This window comes from Mustela putorius, unplaced genomic scaffold (assembly GCF_011764305.1).
Source record: "Mustela putorius furo isolate JIRA1106 unplaced genomic scaffold, ASM1176430v1.1 tig00003859_pilon_pilon_pilon, whole genome shotgun sequence".
Lineage (NCBI taxonomy): Eukaryota > Metazoa > Chordata > Mammalia > Carnivora > Mustelidae > Mustela > Mustela putorius.
Window position 1 is genome coordinate 12,366,184 of NW_025422011.1, and position 20,770 is coordinate 12,386,953.

Genomic DNA, 20,770 nt, shown 5'->3' on the forward strand with positions numbered 1-20,770 from the left:
TTTGTTACTATCTTTTGATCATACATGCACACAATCCATTTTGATAGAAGGATAATGGAAACTGGCTCATTAATAATTTTATTCCCTTTTTTCAGTTGTTCTTGGAGAATGCCATAGTAGCTGAGGGGTAAATGTTAGTGAGCACCATTAAATACATGGGTCACCAGTTTATTTCAGATATTAATTTCATCTCTATTTTACTGTAAGAAAAAGTTACTAAAGGAAGAATATAAAGGAATGATATTAATGAATATAACACAATATATGGATTTATTATTAATTGATTAGAAAATAATTATTCTGTGATGTATCTTTTACTAGATACCAATATAAAATTTTAATCCTTCTGCCACTATTATCCAGTTCATCTTTCCAATTGTTATCAAATAGAATATATTGACATCCGGACCTTGCATGTAAGACACTTAGTGAAGACTAGAGAGTAGTTCTATAAAGCTGTTCAAGTACTGACAATTCAGGAATTATAGAATTACTTTATAGAATCCATATCACCAATTTGTGAGCTGACAATGTACAGGTATCTATTATAAAATCCATCTATTAAGTGCACAGCTAATAGACAAGAATAAAGAAGATCCAAGAAGCGCTACCAAGAAGGCACTACTTAGCAGACTGTACCATTGCTCTTCTCTAAGGCTTGCATTGTGTCAGGGTCCAAAGCAATGCTAACAAGCAATTCCATGTAGCTCTTAAAGGTTTCCTTCATTGCTCTTGTATTCAAAAAACGAGTGACAAAGGGAGCTGGAGGATCAAATTCTGGGAGAGTAAAAAAGACAAAATATTAAAGACCCTTCCTGATAACTTTAAAAACACTTTTATTTATAACAAGAACCTATAAACAGGACAAACGTTGTAGATAAAATTTCTTCAAATTTTCAGTTCTGCCCATTTGGCTTTTAAAAACACCCCAGGGTAGAGAGTCCCAAAACTGGTTTGTACATTGTAATCACTAGAGAGCTTTTAAAACCAGACCAGACCAAACCAAACCAAACCAAACCAGGAACCCAGACTGCTGGACTTACTAAAATAGAATCTTTTTTGGGGGGGTGGGATAGGGAATAGGTCAGTAGGGGGAAGTTGGTAGGGGGTGGTAGCAGTAGTAGTGAAACTTAAATATACTTCTAAGTGTTCCCAGGGGACTCTGAAGCACAAGAACAGCCCAGCATTTGTAAACATCAGCCCCGGGGCGGGGGGGGGGGGGCTGTTTCTTCTTCCCTGGCCCCACCATAGACATCTGCCGTCAGCTTGTGCTACTCCAGAACTCATGGTTTCCCTAGATTAAAGAGACCTTAAGACATCTACAGCCATATTTTCTTTTTTACTTCTACACTTAAATTATGTAGAATTCTGGCCTAGAGCCAAGGCTTATTCAAAATTAAAATATATATATATAAATATAAATAAATAAATAAAATGGCCCATGCAGAGAGAAAATTTCACTGAAATTCAATGGCAAAAACTGCAAGATTAGAAATGTGTCAATTTTTACTTTCATTCAAACACAACTTAAAAAAAAAAACAAAACCATAGGTCCAAAATGGTATCACTTAATTAAGGCCCCAAGTCAGTAAACCACCAAGACTTAGTAACACCTAATCTGACTGTAGTTTTAAGACCCCAAAAATGTAACCTTTAACCAGTCAAGATGGGAATTTCCTGGCCAGCACTAGGAAATTTACTAATAGATAACTTTCAATCCACCTCAGGAGGGTGACCTTGCCTAAAACAGTGGATTCTTTGTTAATAATTTTTTTTCTACTCTCTACTTTTTTCTTTTTTAAGATTTTATTTACTTATTTGACAGAGATCACAAGTAGTAGGCAGAGAGGAAGGAAAGCAGGCTCCCTGCTGAGCAGAGAACCTGATGCGGGGCTCAATCCCAGGACCCTGTGATCATGACCTGAGCCAAAGGCAGAGGCTTTGACCCACTGAGACACCCAGGTGCCCCTTTACTCTCTACTCTTAAAAACCCTTCCTTTTCTGTAGCCTTTTTGACCTCCCCTCTACTAGCTAGATGGGATGTTGCCTGATCCATGAATCTAATAATCAAGCCAATTAATCTTTAAAATTTACTCAGTTGCAATTTTTGTTATTAACAAACTATTATCATAGCCTTTAGTAGAAGTTCTTTTTTAAAAAATTGTTTTTTTTAAAAAGATTTTATTTATTTATTTGACAGAGAGAGAGAGAGAGAGATCTCAAGTAGGCAGAGAGGCAGTCAGAGAGAGGGGGGGGGGGAAGCAGGCTCCCTGCTGAGCAGAGAGCCCAATGCAGGGCTTGATCCCAGGAACCTGAGATTATGACCTGAGCCGAAGGCAGAGGCTTAACCCACTGAGCCACACAGGCGCCCCAGTAGCAGTTCCTACAGTATGGTTTAAGGACCTCTTAGGGTTTCCTTCAAGATCCTGTTTCTGATTTCAAAACTGTTTTCATAAAAATATTAAATGTTATTTATCTTTTTAACTCTGTTCATACTTCTAAAAATGATGGGTACAACTGCTGGTGCCTTAGCATGGGTTGAGGCGGTGAAACCAAACTACACTAGTAGCCATATACTCTGCCATCTCACTGCCATGCCTTTAAGGGGAGGGCGGGGAGCCAATTTCACTTAATAGTCCTTGGGGTGCCTGGCTGGCTCATTTGGTGGGGCATGCAACTCTTGAGGTTGAGGTTGTGAGTTTGATCCCATGTTGGGGAGAGATTACTTATAAAAAAATTTAAAAATTAAAAAAAAAAGGATAGTTCTTGGTGAAGCAGTAAAAAAATTTTTATTAAATCATTACTATTGAGAAAATGTCTTAATATTCTGTGTGATGAAATCAGAGGTACATATGCACTTCTGTTATGAACTATGATGGTTATCTCTAGGAAGAACATCTATGTAATTGAGTTACGAGATGAACTAGTCACTTTTCTCCCCATGGGACACCATTTTCATTTGAAAGGACGACTGACACACACACACACACACACACTATGCCTATTCAGACTTGCGTATTTGGTAGACATGGTATTCTTTATTTTTCTTTTTAGATTTTATTTATTATTTGACAGAGAGAGGCACACAGCAAGAGAGGGAATACAAGCAGGGGGAGTAGGAGAGGGAGAAGCAGGCTTCCTATGGAGCAGGGAGCCCAATGCAGGGCTTGATCCCTGAATCCTGGGATCATGACGTAAGCAGAAGGCAGACGCTTAAACAAAAACTGTGCCACCCATATACCTCCAGACATGGTATTCTTTTTTTTTTTTAAAAAGATTTTATTTATTTATTTGACAGACAGAAATCACCTGCTGAGCAGAGAGCCCAATGTGGGGCTCAATCCCAGGACCCTGGGATCATGACCTGAGCCGAAGGCAGAGGCTTTAACCCACTGAGCCACCCAGGTGCCCCGCAGACATGGTATTCTTAAAAATTAATGAAGCGGACCTGTCATTCAACAAAAACAATTGACAGCATTTGCTGTCAATGAGAAAATTTGAGGTTTCAAATGAAAATCAGAATTTTGGAATTCTGTATCTACCAATATGAGGCTGACAACATCCAAATCAATACTTAAGGAATTTACTGATGAGATCAGTGGTAATATTAATGAGTGTTATTTTTTTTTTAAAGATTTTATTTATTTATTTTACAGAGAGAGATCACAAGTAGGCAGAGAGGCAGGCAGAGAGAGAGGAGGAAGAAGGCTCTCTGCTGAGCAGAGAGCCCGATGCAGGACTCGATCCCAGGACCCTGAGATCATGACCTGAGCCGAAGGCAGTGGCTTAACCCACTGAGCCACCCAGGCGCCCCATGAGTATTATTTTTTTTTGATGCTGTAAAAATGTATGACCTAAATGTAAGAGTTAAAATCATGAAACTCTTAGAAGAAAATATAGGGGTAAATCTTCATGACCTTGCATTTGGCAATAGATTCTAAATATGACACCAAAAGCTTAAGCAATAGAGGAAAAAAACCAGATAAATTTGGCTTCATTAGAATTTCAAATTTTTGTACACCAGTGGACATTATCAAAAATGAAATGTCAACCTACAGAACAGGATAAAATATAAAGAACTCCCACAACTCAAGAACAAAAGGAGAAATGCCCATTTGCCCATTAAGAAATGGGCAAAAGATTTCAGATATTTCTCCAAAGAAAATAAGGAAATGGCCAATAAGCACCTGAAAAGATGCTCAACATCATTAGTTGTTAGGGAAATACAAATCAAAATTTCAATATAACACTTTACACCTACTAGGACAGCTACAATAAACAACAACAACATACCCAAAACAAAATATAACAAGTATTGGTGAAGAAGTGAAGAAATTGGAACCTCCTACATCGCTGGTGGGAATGTGAAACGGTGTAACCGCTTTGGAAAATCAATTAGTGGTCCCTCAAAAAGCTAAACTTATAATTATATGACTCAGAAATTCTACTCCTAGATGTACTGAAAAAAAGATACAAACAGATATTTGTAAGCCAATGTTCACTGCAGCATTATTTACAATAGCTAAAAGGTGGAAACAACCCATGTCCATCAATAGATGAAAAGATAAACAAAGTGAACATACAAGGGATAAACTTACAATGTATTCAGCCGTAAAAAGTAATAAGTAATAAATGTGAAATGTGAAAATGTGCTGTAACATGGATGAACCTTGAAAACATCATGTTAAGTGAAATAAGACAAGCATATTTATATGATATATTTAGAGTAGGCAAATTCATGGAAACAGAAAACAGATTAAAGATTACCACCAACAGGGGAAAAGGGTATGGGGAGTTATTGCTTAATGGTTACAAAGTTTCCATTTTCTGTGATGAAAATGTCCTGGAAATAGAGAGCTGTGATAGTTGCACAACAGTGTGAATATAATTAATGCTACTGAACGTACACTTAAAAATGACTGTAACAGCAAATTTTATGTTTATATATTTTAGCACAATTTTTTAAAAATGTGGGAAAATGTGAAATAGACTATGTACATTAAAGAGCTAACAGATATTTTCACATGACCAATGGAAAATGTCATAAAATCATTCATGGATTAAAGATACATTGCGGAGGTAAGACAAACCAATACATTTTAAAGTAACAAGCATGAAAAGTTGAAAAAGTTACTTTTTGTCAAGTTCATAAAATAAAAACCTTCTGAATATCAAAGAAAAATATCCATAATTGTCTGAAAATTAAAATATTTTAATTAAAATACTCCTCCCTTTCCCAACTACAAAATCTACATAAAGCTGGGTTTTCTTCTTTCTTTCCTTCTTTTTTTTTTTTTTTAAAGACTTTATATTTACTTGAGATAGAGAATGTGAGAGAACATGAGCAGGGGAGAGGCAGAGAGAGAGGAAGAAGCAGGCTTTCTGCTGAGCAGGGAGCCCGATGTGGGGCTCCATCCCAGGACCCCCGGATCATGACCCGAGCCAAAGGCAGATGCTTAACTGACTAAGCCACCCAGGTGCCCCAAGGCTGGGTTTTCTTTATATACTTTACCCAAAATATATATGTAGAAGCAAATATGAAAATGCTACTCTTATAACTAGTGTTATTTTAGGAAAATACAGTTGTTAAAAAATATTAATATGGAATGGGTTTATTTTAAATAAATATTTTACAAAGTTATTTTAGTTGATATTTGGTAAACATCAATAGATAAAGCCTTAAAAAAAAAACCCACAAGTGTTTTGGAATCTTCAATAAATCTGAAGACTATAAAAGTCTTGAAACAGTATCACCAGCCTATAAATCTATGTTTATCATAAATATTTGACTTTTTAAACACTAAAAATGCTTACCTATTACTGACACCTAGTGGCAACAATTCAAGTTACCAATAAAGAAAAACTTTAAAGTCATCTGAGGAAGCAGTACAGTGGTGTGCACATTCAGAACTCAAACCACTCCATTCTAAACAGTAGGCAGGAATGCTAACTGCAAAGATTACGTATATTGCCTTCTACACATACTCAAAGCACTAAATTTCATCTAGCCTACAGAAATGCTCTTTGGGAAAAAAAAAAAAGAAATGCTCTTTGGTATCTTCTTTATAAATTCTGATGTGCATACTTTCTAAGTAGCTTTTAAAAACAACACATTTCAAGTAGACTGTTGCCCTGAAGAAGACTTTTTGTTACAATTCGATTTCCATTCCAATAAGCTTTGAGATGAGCTCCCAAGCGATGACAGTTGTAATGTCAGAGGCCAACCTGGCCATCAACCTCAGTAGCACCCCCAATGCCCAATTCATCATTCACGTTCAGTCTGAATTTTTTTTTTATAGATTTTATTTATTTATTTGAAAGACACAGATCACAAGTAGAGAGAGAGGCAGACAGAGAGAGAGAGGGAAGCAGGCTCCCTGCTGAGCAGAAAGCCCGACGTGGGGCTCGATCCCAGGACCCTGAGATCCTGACCTGAGCCAAAGGCAGAGGCTTTAACCCACTGAGCCACCCAGGCACCCCATCAGTCTGAATTTCTTATGCGTCCCCCTCTTTACCCCTACTGCTACAACTAAGGTTCAGACTTTGAATTACACCTGAACTATGAGGTCTTGTAATTCAAATTCCAATTGCTCCCTACTTAAATTCCTCCAAGGGACTCTTCTGGGCTTGCAGGATCCCAGGCTTTTCAGCTTTAATTTGGCATATGTGGCCTTCTGTCATCCTTTCATCTTTTTCTGCCTACCTCCAACTTTATGCTCCAGAAGAAAAGTCACCAATTTTTTCTTGGAAGGGCCAGGAGCAAACATTCTAGGCTTTAATGGTCATATGCTTTCTGTAGCAATGATTCAAAATTTGCCACCTAGTAGAACAGCAACTATCTGAACATACGTAAATGAATTCGTGTTTTAGTTAAATCTTTACTTACAAGAATAGACTATTGGTCAGATTTGGCCCACTGGCCACAGTTTGCCAACCTCTGCCCTACACTGAACTGCTTTCTTTCTTGCATATATTACACAACAAGTTTGATGGCTAATGGAATGTATACTGGTGTACTCTTGTGTTTTACAACTATCCCAAACTCAGTTTAGTTTTGTTCTTTTTTAAGATTTTATTTATTTATTTGAAAGAGAGCATGAGCAGGCGTAGGGGGAGAAGCAAACTCCCCTGCTAAGCAGGGAGCCTGACATGGGGCTCAATCCCAGGGCCCTGGGATCATAACCTGAGCCGCAGACAGACCTTTGACTGACTGAGCCACCCAGGTGCCCCTCAGGTTCAGTTTCTAATAAAGTAAATACAACTATTATCTATATCTAGCCTACAAAAATGCTCCTTGGTATCTTCAACAGTTTTAAAAGTAAAAAAAAGTGTTCTAAGATCAAAAAGTTTGGTAACTGCCAGACTCTTAATCTCACAAAAGAAACTGAGGGGTGCTGGGTGTAGGGGAGTAGGGAGAGGGTGGTTGGGTTATGGAAATTGGGGAAGGTATGTGCTATGGCGAGTGCTATGAAGAGTGTAAACCTGGCGATTCACAGACCTGTACCCCTGGGGATAATAATATATTATACATTAATAAAAAATAAAAAAACTAAAAAAAAAAATTAAAAACAAACAAACAAAAAGTTTGGTAACTGCTGACCTATCAACCTTTTCATTTTATAAAAGAGAAAACTAAGGCACAGTTAGGGTACCTCGCTTAGTCAAGGGCAGCTGGTTGGCTAGGGGCAGATACAGAGTAGTATGCATGATATTATATAATTAATAAACATTCCACATACACCTAAGTATATATTATATATATATTTCTATACCCTATTAATTAGTTTCAGAGTAAAAATTACATGCCCTATTAATTACAGTATCAGAGTAATAGTTTCTTCTAGCATAAACACAGACTCAGAAGTTTAGAACGACAGGGGCGTCTGGGTGGCTCAGTGGGTTGAAGCTCTGCCTTTGGCTCGGGTCATGATCCCAGGGTCCTGGGATCGAGCCTTGCGTTGGGCTGCCTGCTTCCCTCCTCTCTGTCTGCCTACTTGTGACCTCTGTCTGTCAAGTAAATAAAATAAGAACTTTAGAAAGACAGGATTTAGTATAAACTATGTGATCTAATAATCCCCACCCCACCCAGAGAGCGGAGGTAACTGGCATTACTGTGGTTAGAACTCGCAACAGTCTTTCAGTTCACTGCTTCTTCTACTTCACAAGGTTGTGTGCGGTTGTGTGCGTGGGCAAGCCGTGCTTTCAATTAGTGCTCAGGCAATGTGAATTTGTGTTTGTATGCAGGTATACAGGTATGGATGTATTTATTTTTTTGAATTTTTTTTATAAAAGCCTAACCCGAACTCAATTAGGTAGGTAAATCCCCCGAAAAATAAAAGTTTTGAGTTGTGAGCATCACCGCTTCTCTCTGTTCATGCTGACAGTCTCAAGTTATCGAGGTATTCATTTCATGGAGAACTTACCCTCCTCATCACTACTACTAGAATGGATCTCAGGAGAGGAGTCAGACTGGGATGATGAAAACTCTTCTTTCCATTTCTTCCGTTTCTTTGGTGGTGGCTCAGCCTTTACTTTCAGCTGTTTAACTTTGGGTTTCACGGAAGGGGCTTTTGTAGTTGTAGTTTTTGGTGTTGGAGGATCAGAAGTTTTGTTGCTACTACTTGGCTTAGCCTGAACAGTTCTGCAATGTTACAGACACACTTCATTAACACACTGAAATCTTGTCAGATTAAAATAAATTGAGACCAAAAATGAGTAACACTAGTGAAGAAAAGTATATTTAATTACTAACATCTCCAAAGTGAAGTCCAAGTCCTATACATCGCCAACGATGACTCCCCCTGCCAAATCCTCTTGAAATACATTCTAACCACTGACATTCAATATTCAGTCACTAAGGGACTATTAATTCAACTTTGATTTCTCTCTCTTAACTCCTTCTTTCTCTATGAACTCATTTCCCTGTGGACGAGGCCGTATAACCAGTGATCCAAGGCTTTGGGAAGTAATGCAGGATACACCCATATCCAGCCCTGACCATCTGAAACCCTTAGGTGGAAACAGGATGTTTGGATCTGGAGACCCAAATATACTTGTCCTAGAGCCCCTCAAGATTTGCTGTATTAGCTCTGGAGAGTTGAATGGATAAAACCTCATCATAAAAATAAGGTACACTGCTTCCACTAAGTTGGAACCTTAATCAAGCTAGACCTTCCTAGCACTAGATTGAGACTGTCTAGGATCATGGCCCTCTTCCCATACAGATCACAGGAATGTGGCTAGGTCATCTGTCTTCCAGATTCATGTTCCACATAACCCAGAATCACAATAATTAATATATGACAATTCTATTGTATACTTGCTTAGTAGTGTGTAAGTCTTATAATTTTTTCTCAAATTTTTCATTTAAAACTGGACACTTCATCATTTTATGGATAAAAAGGGGGGGCTTCAAAAAAGGTTGTGCTATTCTAGATCACAAAGAGCAGGATTCGAATCTTTTGACTCACCCATTTTTTCCTCCACTATATTAGGGTGACACCAAGAGGACTCTGGGAAAAAAAAGAGTGCCCATCCCACAAAAGACAGTCATGAGCTTTATAACCCCTCTCATTACACCAAAAGGAATCACTTATTACAGCAGACACTGAATTTTCAGACTTGTATATGATAAAAAAAAATTCATCAGACTCTTTACTTGATGTAATTCTCTATATAAAACATTGCCAGGGTGCCTGGCTGGCTTGGTCAGAGGAGTGTGGGACTCTTGATCTCCGGGTCATGGGTTCAAGTCCCATATTGGGTATAGAGATTACTAAAAAGAAGATAAACTTAACAAAATTACATTGCCAAAAATAAGTCTTCCAATAATTTCTACATAAATATGTTACATACAAAAATAAATACCTGATAGTTTGTGAAGGCTTACTTCGTGGTTTTTTGGAACACACTCTGACATATTCCTTTTTGTTTGTGTTTTCAATGAACTTCACATATATCTTTTTGTATTTACTCTTTGCCTCTCCAAAATACCCAAGGTACTAAGGAAAGAAACACTCTGAATTACATACTTAAACATTCTGTACATAAAAATTTGTTGGCTTCACTATTACATTGCTATCCTCTAAGTTTTCCAAATGTAGCTCTGGCCAGGCTACTTCTCACCCTCAATAAAAATAACTTCAGGCTTATTCTTAACTGCAAACACAGAAGCAATCTCATTTGGCTAATTACCAGATGCTTACTTACTCAATGCTATTAAGTAACTACATTAAGTACAAAAGAAATCATTTCTGTAAGTCTTCTGGTAAAATCAGGATGTTTGACCGGCAGAATAATCAATATAACAGCCTCTGAGTCCATATGAACTCTTCATAGACTAATAATAATAATTTAAAAAGCCAGGATTTACATACTGATATCAGACTATCATATACCAAATTTTATACTATTATCAGAAATGTTCAATATAAATTACATTTAAATTTAAATCATTCTGTATTTTCCCTAGGATCACGATGCTGTCAAAAAAACCAGGAAGACGAATATAAAGAAGCACTCTACTTACACTATTGGTAGCAGCAAATTCTCTTTGTCCATCTCGAATTTCAGGAACAAATTTCTGTAATAAAGCTTTTTGTACTTTCCAGATAGCTGGGGGTTCTTTTCCTGTTTTTAAAGCCTCCTGTAATATGTATTTATATGTAATTATACTTATTATATTTATACAAACTGACAACAAATTCTAGATTTATAGAATCTTAGAGCTGAAAGGAAAATTAAAGACCTATCTAGCTAAACTTTTGTTTTTTACCTACCTGAACTTTTGCAACAATTCTTATAAGCTTGCTATTCAGTCTCTGCCAAAATCCTTCCAGGAATAGGGAGGACACCAACATGCATAGTAGCCAGTTACTCTTTTGTGTAACTGTTGGAAAGTTTTCTAATGATAGTCATACATAAATCGACACAATTTTTAGAGTATGTATGTATTCAAAAAGACCAGAAACAAATATGTTAAAATATTAACAGCAGTTAATTGTGAATGGAGGGCATATAATTTGAAGGTTATCTTCCTCATTTATACTTTTTAATGCCACTCCTCTCTGCCCCAATTAAAAAGTCAAAAGCAAGCAAACAAAACCCCAAGCCCCCCCCAGATAGGTTTCTGAAACCTATTTTTTTTTAAATGGCTAAAGTTTTTCAGTATGAAATTTGACATTCTACCTATGATTCTACAATTTGCAATTATGAAAATATGTCAATTCTATGTTTACATCATATTTCTCTTATTTTCTTTAAACTGTTAAATGAAAAATTCATTTTCTCCAAACTCCTAACAATACAATGATTTTGGGAGCCTTGAACAAAATGAAATTTCAAAACAGCTCTAATTACTAGTACCTAAATACGGTATAGTGACTAGTCAGAAATACCTAACACTCAGAAAGAAGTCAAAATTATTTTAAACTGCTTTCTTTTTCAAAATATCTGCTAGTTTGATTTTTTTATTTAACAATTATAACTTAGAATAACTATCAAAATATAACTTTTTGCAATTCAAGCTAGATCTTCCTACTAAAGTCATTATGAAGGCTTATTACATAAGGACACACCCACTAAACTATGACCTTGAATATACCTGTGAACATTCAAATCACCTTAAAAGTCTCTATGTCTTCTATCTTCACCACAAATTCATCACGCTCTCTGTACTGGCCTTCCCCTCCACTTTCTGTGTTTTCCTCATCTGTAAAACCTTCTATGGCAACAGTGTCCTGTCCTTTTGCAAACTGGTCTGAAGGAAGACCATCAAGTTCGCAGGGCTTTGGGGGTTCTGTAGAGTGTATATTTTCCAGGGTATTTACTGCAGATGAAGTAGAGCAGGGAGGTTCTTGCTTAACTGGACCCACAGTGGTGGAGGAAGGAGTAGAAGTACCAGTAGTATTGGCAGTTGGGCTAGTAGTTGCCACCCGCAGGGCTTCTGAAACTAGATCAAGCAAATGCAAATCAGTAATACAAATAAACATTCATTTGTTCTGAGTAAAATCTGAACAGTTTAAAAAGAAAGATTTGATTGCTTTTACCATCAAATTGAAACAATGAATATTACAATAAGAAATTAAAGAATGGCTGTTAATTTCCAAGAATCAAAGTGATGGAATTACATCTGGATGACAATCAGACTGAGCCTCCCATCAAGCTACACTTTCCCCTACCTAAGTCCATTAAGTAGCACAAAAATATTTTAAGTAGAGACACAAAAGTGATGCAAGATAAGTAACGGTCAGCTGACCAAAGCTGTGAAGAATTCATAGAAGAAAAGCCAATCTGATGCACGAAGGAAAACAACACCCCAACATACTTTGAAAAAGCCTTAAGAACTATAGAAATAAAAAGGATTATGAAATAATATGAAAAACTGTATGCTAACAAACAACTTAGATGACATGGACAAATTTCTAGAAAGATGAAAACCACTAAAAAAATCTCCAGAAGAAATAGAACATCTGAATAGACCAATAAGTACAGAGAATAAAAGCAATTAAAAAGTATCCCACAAAGACAAGCACAGGCCCACATGAGTTCATCAGTAGATTCTACCAAGAGTTAAATAAGAATGAATACTAATCCGTCATAAGCTTAAAATAAATATGAGTAAGCACTCATTTTATAGGACTAAATATTATTCCAATAGTTAAACCAGACAAAAACACCATGAAAAACCATAGGACCATTATCCTTCAGGAATATAAACACAAAAATCTTCAAAAATATAAGCAAATCAAACAACATATAAAAAGAACTACACATCATGACCAAATGGGTTTTATCCTAGAAATGCATACTTAAACAGCAATCAATCACCATGTTATGAACAAAAGACAAAAACCACAGGATCATCTTAGTAGATGAAAAGAAAAAGCATTTGGCAAAATTCAACATCATAAATTTAAACACTTGTGATAAAAACACTCAACAAGCTAAAAATGGAACAGAACTTCTTCAACCTGATAAAGGGCATCTATAAAAAAAGAAACCCTGACATCATACTTAAAGGTAAAAAACTAGATGTTTTCCCCTCAGAAAGATGTCTGAAGAAATAAAACAATATTTGCAGATGACGTGATCTTGTATACAGAAAAGCCTAAGAAATCGCCTAAAAAACTACTAGAATTACTAAGTAAATTCAACAAGGTTTCAGGATACAAGATCAATATATAAAAATCAATTGTATTTTTTAAAAAAAAGATTTTATTTATTTATTTGACAGAGACCACAAGTAGACGGAGAGGCAGGCAGAGACAAAGAGAGAGGGAAGCAGGCTCTCTGTTGAGCAGAGAGCTCAATGTGGGACTCTATCCCAGGACCCTGAGATCATGACCTGAGCCGAAGGCAGCGGCTTAACCCACTGAGCCACCCAGGTGCCCTGTACTTTTATTTTTTTTTTTTTTAAAGCAAGCTGTACATGCAACCTGGCTTGAACTTACAACGCCAGGATCAAGAGTTGCATGTTCTACCTACTGAGCCAGCCAGATACCCCCAATTGCATTTTTATATACTTACAATGATCCATCCAGAAATTAATTTAGGAACACAATTCCATTAATAACAGCATCAAAAAGAAGAAAATATTTTAGAAAGGAAGTGCAAAACTTATGTTCTGAAAACTACATTGTTGAAAGAGTTCTATTGTTCAAAAGCCTTATTATCCATTAGGAGAGTAAAGATTATTAACAGATTTTGAGAAGCAGAAAACACTGCAATTCCTATTATAACCAGGAAGAGAAATATTTCATCAAAATAATCAGGGGTTGGGAGAATAGATAAAGATAGGAATGAAACAAAACTGACCATGTATCAATGATTGTTAAAACTGAGTGATACATAACTTGGTTTAATATTAAGAATCTTTTTGTTCATATTTGAAAATGCTCATAATATGCTAACCAAATATATTTTTAAAAAGAATGTATAACTTTCAAATTAGTAGAGGAAAAATGTATCAATATTGTTCAATGCCCTTTTTATGAAGCTTTAAAACAAGCCAAACAAAAGTACAGGGTTCAGGTACAGTATGGCATAGTGTAGTAAAATATAGTATAGACATAGGAGTTATTAAGAGGTATAGTATATGTGCTGCCGAAGCGAGCACATTATTAAGAGGTATAAATTTCAGTTATAAAATAAGTAACAGAGACAAAGAGTACTGCAGAGGCAATACAGTCAATAATATTTTAACAAAGTCATACAGTGAAAAATTAAGAAGTATATGTTGTTGAATCAGTAAGTTGTACCCTGGGAACTAATATAACCTTGAATGTCAACTATACTTCAAAAAAAAAGTATAGATAGTGCTTAGGGATATATATATATGGGTGGTAAAATTATAAAAGAAAAGCAACTCAGATATGGTTAGTTCTAGAGGTTTTAAGTTGGGTTAATTCAATATTCAATTTATTTTTGTACTTTCTGATTCTCTAAGGAGTAGCATTTAACACTATAAATTTTCTTCTTTGTTCTACACTTTTGGAACATCCCATTGGTTTTGAAATGTAAATTTTCCACTGTCCTTTCTAAGTGGCTTATCATTTCAGTTTTGGTTTCCTTTTATTTTTTTTTTAAATATTTTATTTATTTATTTGAGAGAGAGAGAGAGATCACAAGCAGGCAGAGAGAGAAGAGGAGGAAGCAGGCTCCCTGCTGAGCAGAGAGCCCGATGCGGGGCTCGATCCCAGGACCCTAAGATCATGACCTGAGCCGAAGGCAGCGGCTTAACCCACTGAGCCACCCAGGCGCCCCTGGTTTCCTTTTAAATCCTTGAGTTATTTAGAAGTTTTAAAAATAAAAACTTATTTTTATTTCTTTGTCCCTTTTTTTTTCTTTAAACTATTATCTTATAAAATTGCTCTATTTTGGTGGTCAAGGCTTAAGTAATGTCTGCATTTCACATTTTATGGGAATTTTATGTGTTTTTCTTACATGTTCTTTATTTCTATATAGGAGTGATAATTCACAAGAAAAAATATTCTGAAAGAAAGAAAGCAGAGATATGGAAAAATATACCAAAACAGTTAACAATAAAATTAGTATGGTAATATTAAAAACAGAAGTGGGAAATTAAATTTGTAAGAAGAGATTTTACAGAAAGGAAATTGAACGCAGTAATATTTTATGTACCTAATTATGTGGGTTCATAATATATCAAGTAAACAGTATTAGAAAAATAATCAAACATATTTCAAAACTTTAACACACCTTTTTCAGGAATCAACAGATCAAGCAATCTAAAAACAAATAAGGATAGGGAGGATTTAAAAAACTGTTTATTATTAATAATTTCAAATATACATAAAACTAGAGAATACAAACCCTCAAATACTATAACCCAGCTATAACAACTACAAACATTTGGTATACTTTTATCTGTCCATCAACCCCTTTTATATTTGCTGGGATAGTTTAAGGCAAATTCTAGACCTGTCATTTACCTCCAACATTCACATATACATTTTCTTATATAACCTAATGTCATTTATTACATTAAAGAAAAGCCAAAGAGATACAGAGGATTTGAACAGCATTACCAAATAAAATCTGCTAGCACTTGGTATTCATGGAATATTTATACAAATTGGCCATTTACCAAGGCACTAAAAATTTTTCATAGATTTCCAAAAGCGGCATTATTTAAGCATTCCCTTGACCAAAATACAGTAGGGTCATAAATTAGTAATAAAAGAATACCACTACCACCACCATCAAAATGAGAAAGCTACTAGGAAACAGGCAAAACCCTACTTTTTCTTAATAACTCTTGGGTTAAAAAGGAAATCAAAACTGAAATGACAAACCATTTAGAAAGGACAGTAAGAGCATTACAAATTAAAACTAGAGGCATAGATTAAAGCCCAGGTACAATGAAGATAACTTATACTTTAATGCCATTCATTAAAAAGCAAGGATATATACAAATAAACTTAAGCATTAAACTCAAGAAGCCAGAGAGAAAACATTAAATTGAACCTAGGAAGATAGGGAAAAAGAACGGATTAGAGAAATTAAGAAAAATTGAGTAAAAAAATGAAAATAGGAGTTAAAAAAGAAAAGTAAACTGGTTCTTTGAAAAGAACCACTAAATAGGCAAACTTTTCACAGAATGGTAAGGAAAAAGATTAAAACACATTTGGAGCAAGAAAGAGAACATAACTACAGAAAAAGGGGAGACTAAAAACTTAGAATGCTATGTGCAACTTTATAACAGCAGATTAAAAAACTTAAATGAGAGGGATGATTTTACTAGAAAATATACCTTTTGAATAATTGATTCAGATAGATTAAACTACCTCAGAAAAAAACTGGAAAAGTCCCAGATATATTCTTAGAAAGTTCTACTAAATCCCTATTTTATGTGGTAAACTTTTTTATAGCTTAGACAAATATAGAAATTTTCCCAATTCAGTATATAAAACCAGCATATTCCTGAATATAAAAGTAAACAAGATTAAGACAAAACCAAAACCAAAAAAAAACAACAACAAAGGATCAAGACAAAATCACTATAAGCAATAATTTCATTTACGAATCTAGGTGTAAAAATCTCCAATAAAACAGTAGCAATTTAAATCTTGCAATGGAGTAAAATAATTAATCATGACCAAGGAGAGTTCATGGTAGACTTTTCTTAGAAAGGTTCAACATTAAGAAGTCAAATAAAAGACTAAGGTGCCTGGGTGGTTCAATTGCTTAAGAGAGACTCTTGGTTTTGGCTCCGGTCCTTATCTCAGGGTTATGAGATCATGCCCCTCCACGGACTCTGCGCGTCATGCGGAGTCAGCTTGAGTGTTTCTCTCTCCCTTTGCCCCTCCCAGCTTACATGCAGGCTCTCTTTCTCTAAAATAAATACGTAAATTAAAAAAAAACAACAACAACAAATAATAGATTAATGTGGAAAAGCAGATTTATCAGAAGCTCAAAAAAGCATCTGACAAAAATTCAATATCCACTTTTAATTTAAAAAATTAAGAACCTCAAAACAGAAGGAAATTTTCTCAAAGAGTATACGGTACTAGAAACTGACAACAAATTTAATTCATAGTCAAACACTGCATATTCTGTTTCAAACCAAGAAGGACATGAGGACCCTTGCTCTCACTGCTACTATTAAGCAGAGACCGAGGAGCCTGGGTGGCTCAGTGGGTTAAAGCAGAGGCTGAGCCCAAGTAAAATAATCAAAAAAAAAAAAAAAAAAAAAGAGAGAGAGAGAGAGAGAGAGAGAGAGAGAAAGAGAATGATAAAACTCCCATTATTATTATTTTTTTTAAAGATTTTTATTGATTTATTTGACAGAGATCACAAATAGGCAGAGAGGCAGGTGGGGGTGGGGAGCAGGCTCCGCGCTGAGCAGAGAGCCCAAAGTGGGGCTCGATCTCAGGACCCTGAGATCATGACCTGAGCTGAAGGCAGAGGCTTTAACCCACTGAGCCACCCAGGCCCCCCAAAACTCCCATTATTTTTACAAGCCATAAATGTCTACCTAAAAATGCAAGAAATGCAGGTGGAAACACTGTTAAAATAACCACCCCCCCAAATGCCAAAACCAAAATGAAGATATAAAAATCAGTAATTGCCATACACCACCATCAGTAATTGCTAAGAAGACAATGTGGGGAAAACTGTAGTTAAAAAAATGCAGAAACTGTAACATCTATGTAGAGAAAAATGATATAATATGAAAATACATAGTATAAAATCTGAATAAGTAAAAAAACCAATATATTCTATAAGTGGATGAGAAGACAATACTGTAAAGATAGATTTTCCCTTAAAATTAATGAATTCAATGTATCACAACAAAAATACCAAAACATTGAAGAGACTCCTACTTGCCCATTACAGGACAATTTGAGCATCAGAAATCACGACAGTAAATTGATAAAACGATGAATTTTTCTAAAATTCATGGCTTCTGTACCAAGCAAGATGAAGTAAGCCCTCTAGAGCCTATTATCACCCATGTACTACAAATAAACACTTTGAAAAAAATAAAAAATGCAACTACCTGAAGAGTCTGGAAAGTTAATAAAGCGGATAGATTGGAGAGGTAAGCACAAATTTAAATAACAATTTTTTTTTTTTTAAAGATTTTATTTATTTATTTGACAGAGAGAAATCACAAGTAGATGGAGAGGCAGGTAGAGAGAGAGGAAGGGAAGCAGGCTCCCTGCTGAGCAGAGAGCCCGATGCGGGACTCGATCCCAGGACCCTGAGATCATGACCTGAGCCGAAGGCAGCGGCTTAACCCACTGAGCCACCCAGGCGCCCTAAATAACAATTTTTATATGGAGATGTTTCTTACTTCTTTCCTCTCTTATCACCTAGCATTGACCAGAGGGTGACCCCTGATTTAGAGCTACACAGGGCACAAACAACAAAAACTCCAAGAAAATCTGTTTTTCTAGAGAGAAGAGTACAGAGAAGAGGCCCATTCAAGGTGAAGAATGTGGGGGGGAAAATGCCATTTCTTTCTTCTCTTTTCTCTCTCCCAGACCTATCCCACTAGCAACCCAAGTCACAAAGCTGCAATGCCATGGTGGTGAACCAGACATCTTAAACCCTGACAAAATGCCTGCCTTTTTGGCATTCCAGAAGAACCTGGAAACAGGGCCACTAATGGCATGAAGAGTTTATAAACCGTTACATAGTCAATTATATCTCAATAAAGCTGGGGGAGGATCTAGGGGGACTCCCTATTTTTTGTCTTCTATGGCTGTATTGCCTTAAGCCCCACTTGCAAAAATTGTATCAAAGCACCAGAAGCTAAAACTCCAAGAAAAATGCCAGCTTTCTAGCCAAATGCCTAAGGAAAGGGAACCCAGGGAGCTGGGTAGTATGGAAAATTCCCAGGGAGGAAAGTGCTGGAGAGCGGTATCTGCTAATTCTGTATATAAACACATACAAATCTCAGTTTCATGCTTAAACTGCACTTATGTAGAGTAGATCCAAACTAGCATAAGAAAGGGTTTGAGATCTAAACTTTAACAAAGTCTACCCATCACCTAAGTTTCAGACTAACTGCTGAGATAGATCCAAAGCAGCAGAGCAAAGGCTTTGAAAACTGAACCAACAATGGAATGACCACTCAAAAATGAGACAATTTGTAGTCTGACTGCTTGCTAAAACAACACAAATCAACATTCTCCAGAGGATTTTAACAGAACCCAGAGTCTCACAGTATAGTACTCAAAATGTCCAGGATACAATTCAAAATTGCTCAATATACAAAGAACTGGAAAAAATGTGACAATTCTTAAAGGGAAACCAGAGCCACTCTTATCATGACTCAGATGTTGGAATTATCAAGGTCTTTAAGCAGCTGTTGTAAATATGCTCCATGAAGTAGGGTCGACATACTTTTAAAATGAGTGGAAGTATGTAAGTCCTCCGTAGAGAAAGAGAAACTAGAAAAAAGAACCAAAGACAAATTCTAGAATTGAAAAAATACCTGAAATAAAAAATTCACTGGACGGGAACAATAACAGAACCGAGAAGGTTGAAAAACCAATGAACATTAAGGTGAGGCAATAAAAGTTATACAATATGAAGAACAGAGGGGGAAAGAAGATTAAAAAAAAAAAAAAGAACAGAACCGGAGGAACACTATCAAAAAGTTTTACATTTGTGTCACTGGAGTCTAAGGAGAGAAAGGTTGGTACAGAAAAAATAATGTCCCCAAACTTCAAACTTCGTAAAAGACATACATTTTACAGATTCAAGAAGCTCAGTGAACTCCAAACAGGATAAACCCTACTGAGATAAACAATTACATTGCTGAAAACCAAAGAAAAAGAAAAGCCTTGGAAAAGGAAAAGATTTTCGGGCTGATGGGAAGTGATACCAGAGGGAAACTTGGAACATCAGGAATAAAGGAACTACAACAGAAATTATAGAACCTACATAAGTACAAGAGGCTTTTCTCCTCCTAAGTTATTTAAAGTATATTTGACTGTTGAAAGCAAAATCATTCCTTCTTTAGGGCTTTCAATATATGTAGATGTAATATACAGGACAAATATGTGTAACATAAGGGCAAGGGTAAAGGGACCTGTATGGTTGGTAGGCTTTGGCATTTTACTTGAAATCATAAAAATACTGATTTTAAGTGGACGGTAATCATTAGGTCAACTGCTAGAAGAATAATACAAAAAGATACAGTCAGAAAAGATAGAGATAAATTTAAAAATGAAATACCTGAAGTTTAAATAATGTGTTTTAGAAAAACAGGAAAGGGGGAAACCAGAAAACAATAAAATGAAAGATCTAGCTATATCAATAATTACACATTAAATGTAATTAAAACCAGCAGAATATATGTTCTTTTAAAGTACACACGGAACATTAATCAAGATCAAGCATATCCTGGGTCATAAAGCTAACCCTAACAAATGTCAGAGAACTGAAATTACACAAAGAAGAAATCAATTAAGGAAAGGTATCTGGAAAATACCCAAATATTCAAAAAATATAATAACTCATGGACCAAAGAGGAAATATCAGAGAGTACTGAAAGAAAATAAAAATAATAAATAATAAAAATAAAATTTGTGGGACAAAGCTGAGGAAGGGTTTAGAGAGAGCTTTATAACATTAAATGCTTATAGCAGAAGAGGTTCTCAAATTAACAAGTTAGGCTTCTACCACAAGAAACTAGAAAAATAGAGTGTAACAAACCTAAATCAAGCAGGAAAAAGGAAATAATGAGAACAGCAAAAATCAATGAAATAGCCAACAAAGGAGAAAAAGAATTAAT

At 35.7% G+C, this 20,770-nt stretch overlaps 1 protein-coding gene across 3 annotated transcripts in view; it reads right to left on the reverse strand.

The window, feature by feature from the left end:
• The window catches only part of QSER1 (glutamine and serine rich 1), a 77,301-nt gene that overhangs the window by 12,594 nt on the left and 43,937 nt on the right, over positions 1 to 20,770 (reverse strand). For all 3 annotated transcript variants that reach the window (XM_045066065.1, XM_045066067.1, XM_045066066.1), the window contains 5 exons: positions 11,622 to 11,950; positions 10,529 to 10,645; positions 9,868 to 10,001; positions 8,424 to 8,641; positions 640 to 777 (listed from right to left, as the gene is read on the reverse strand). In XM_045066065.1, coding sequence (XP_044922000.1) covers positions 640 to 777; positions 8,424 to 8,641; positions 9,868 to 10,001; positions 10,529 to 10,645; positions 11,622 to 11,950 — 936 coding nt within the window. The remainder of the gene's footprint in view (positions 1 to 639; positions 778 to 8,423; positions 8,642 to 9,867; positions 10,002 to 10,528; positions 10,646 to 11,621; positions 11,951 to 20,770) is intronic.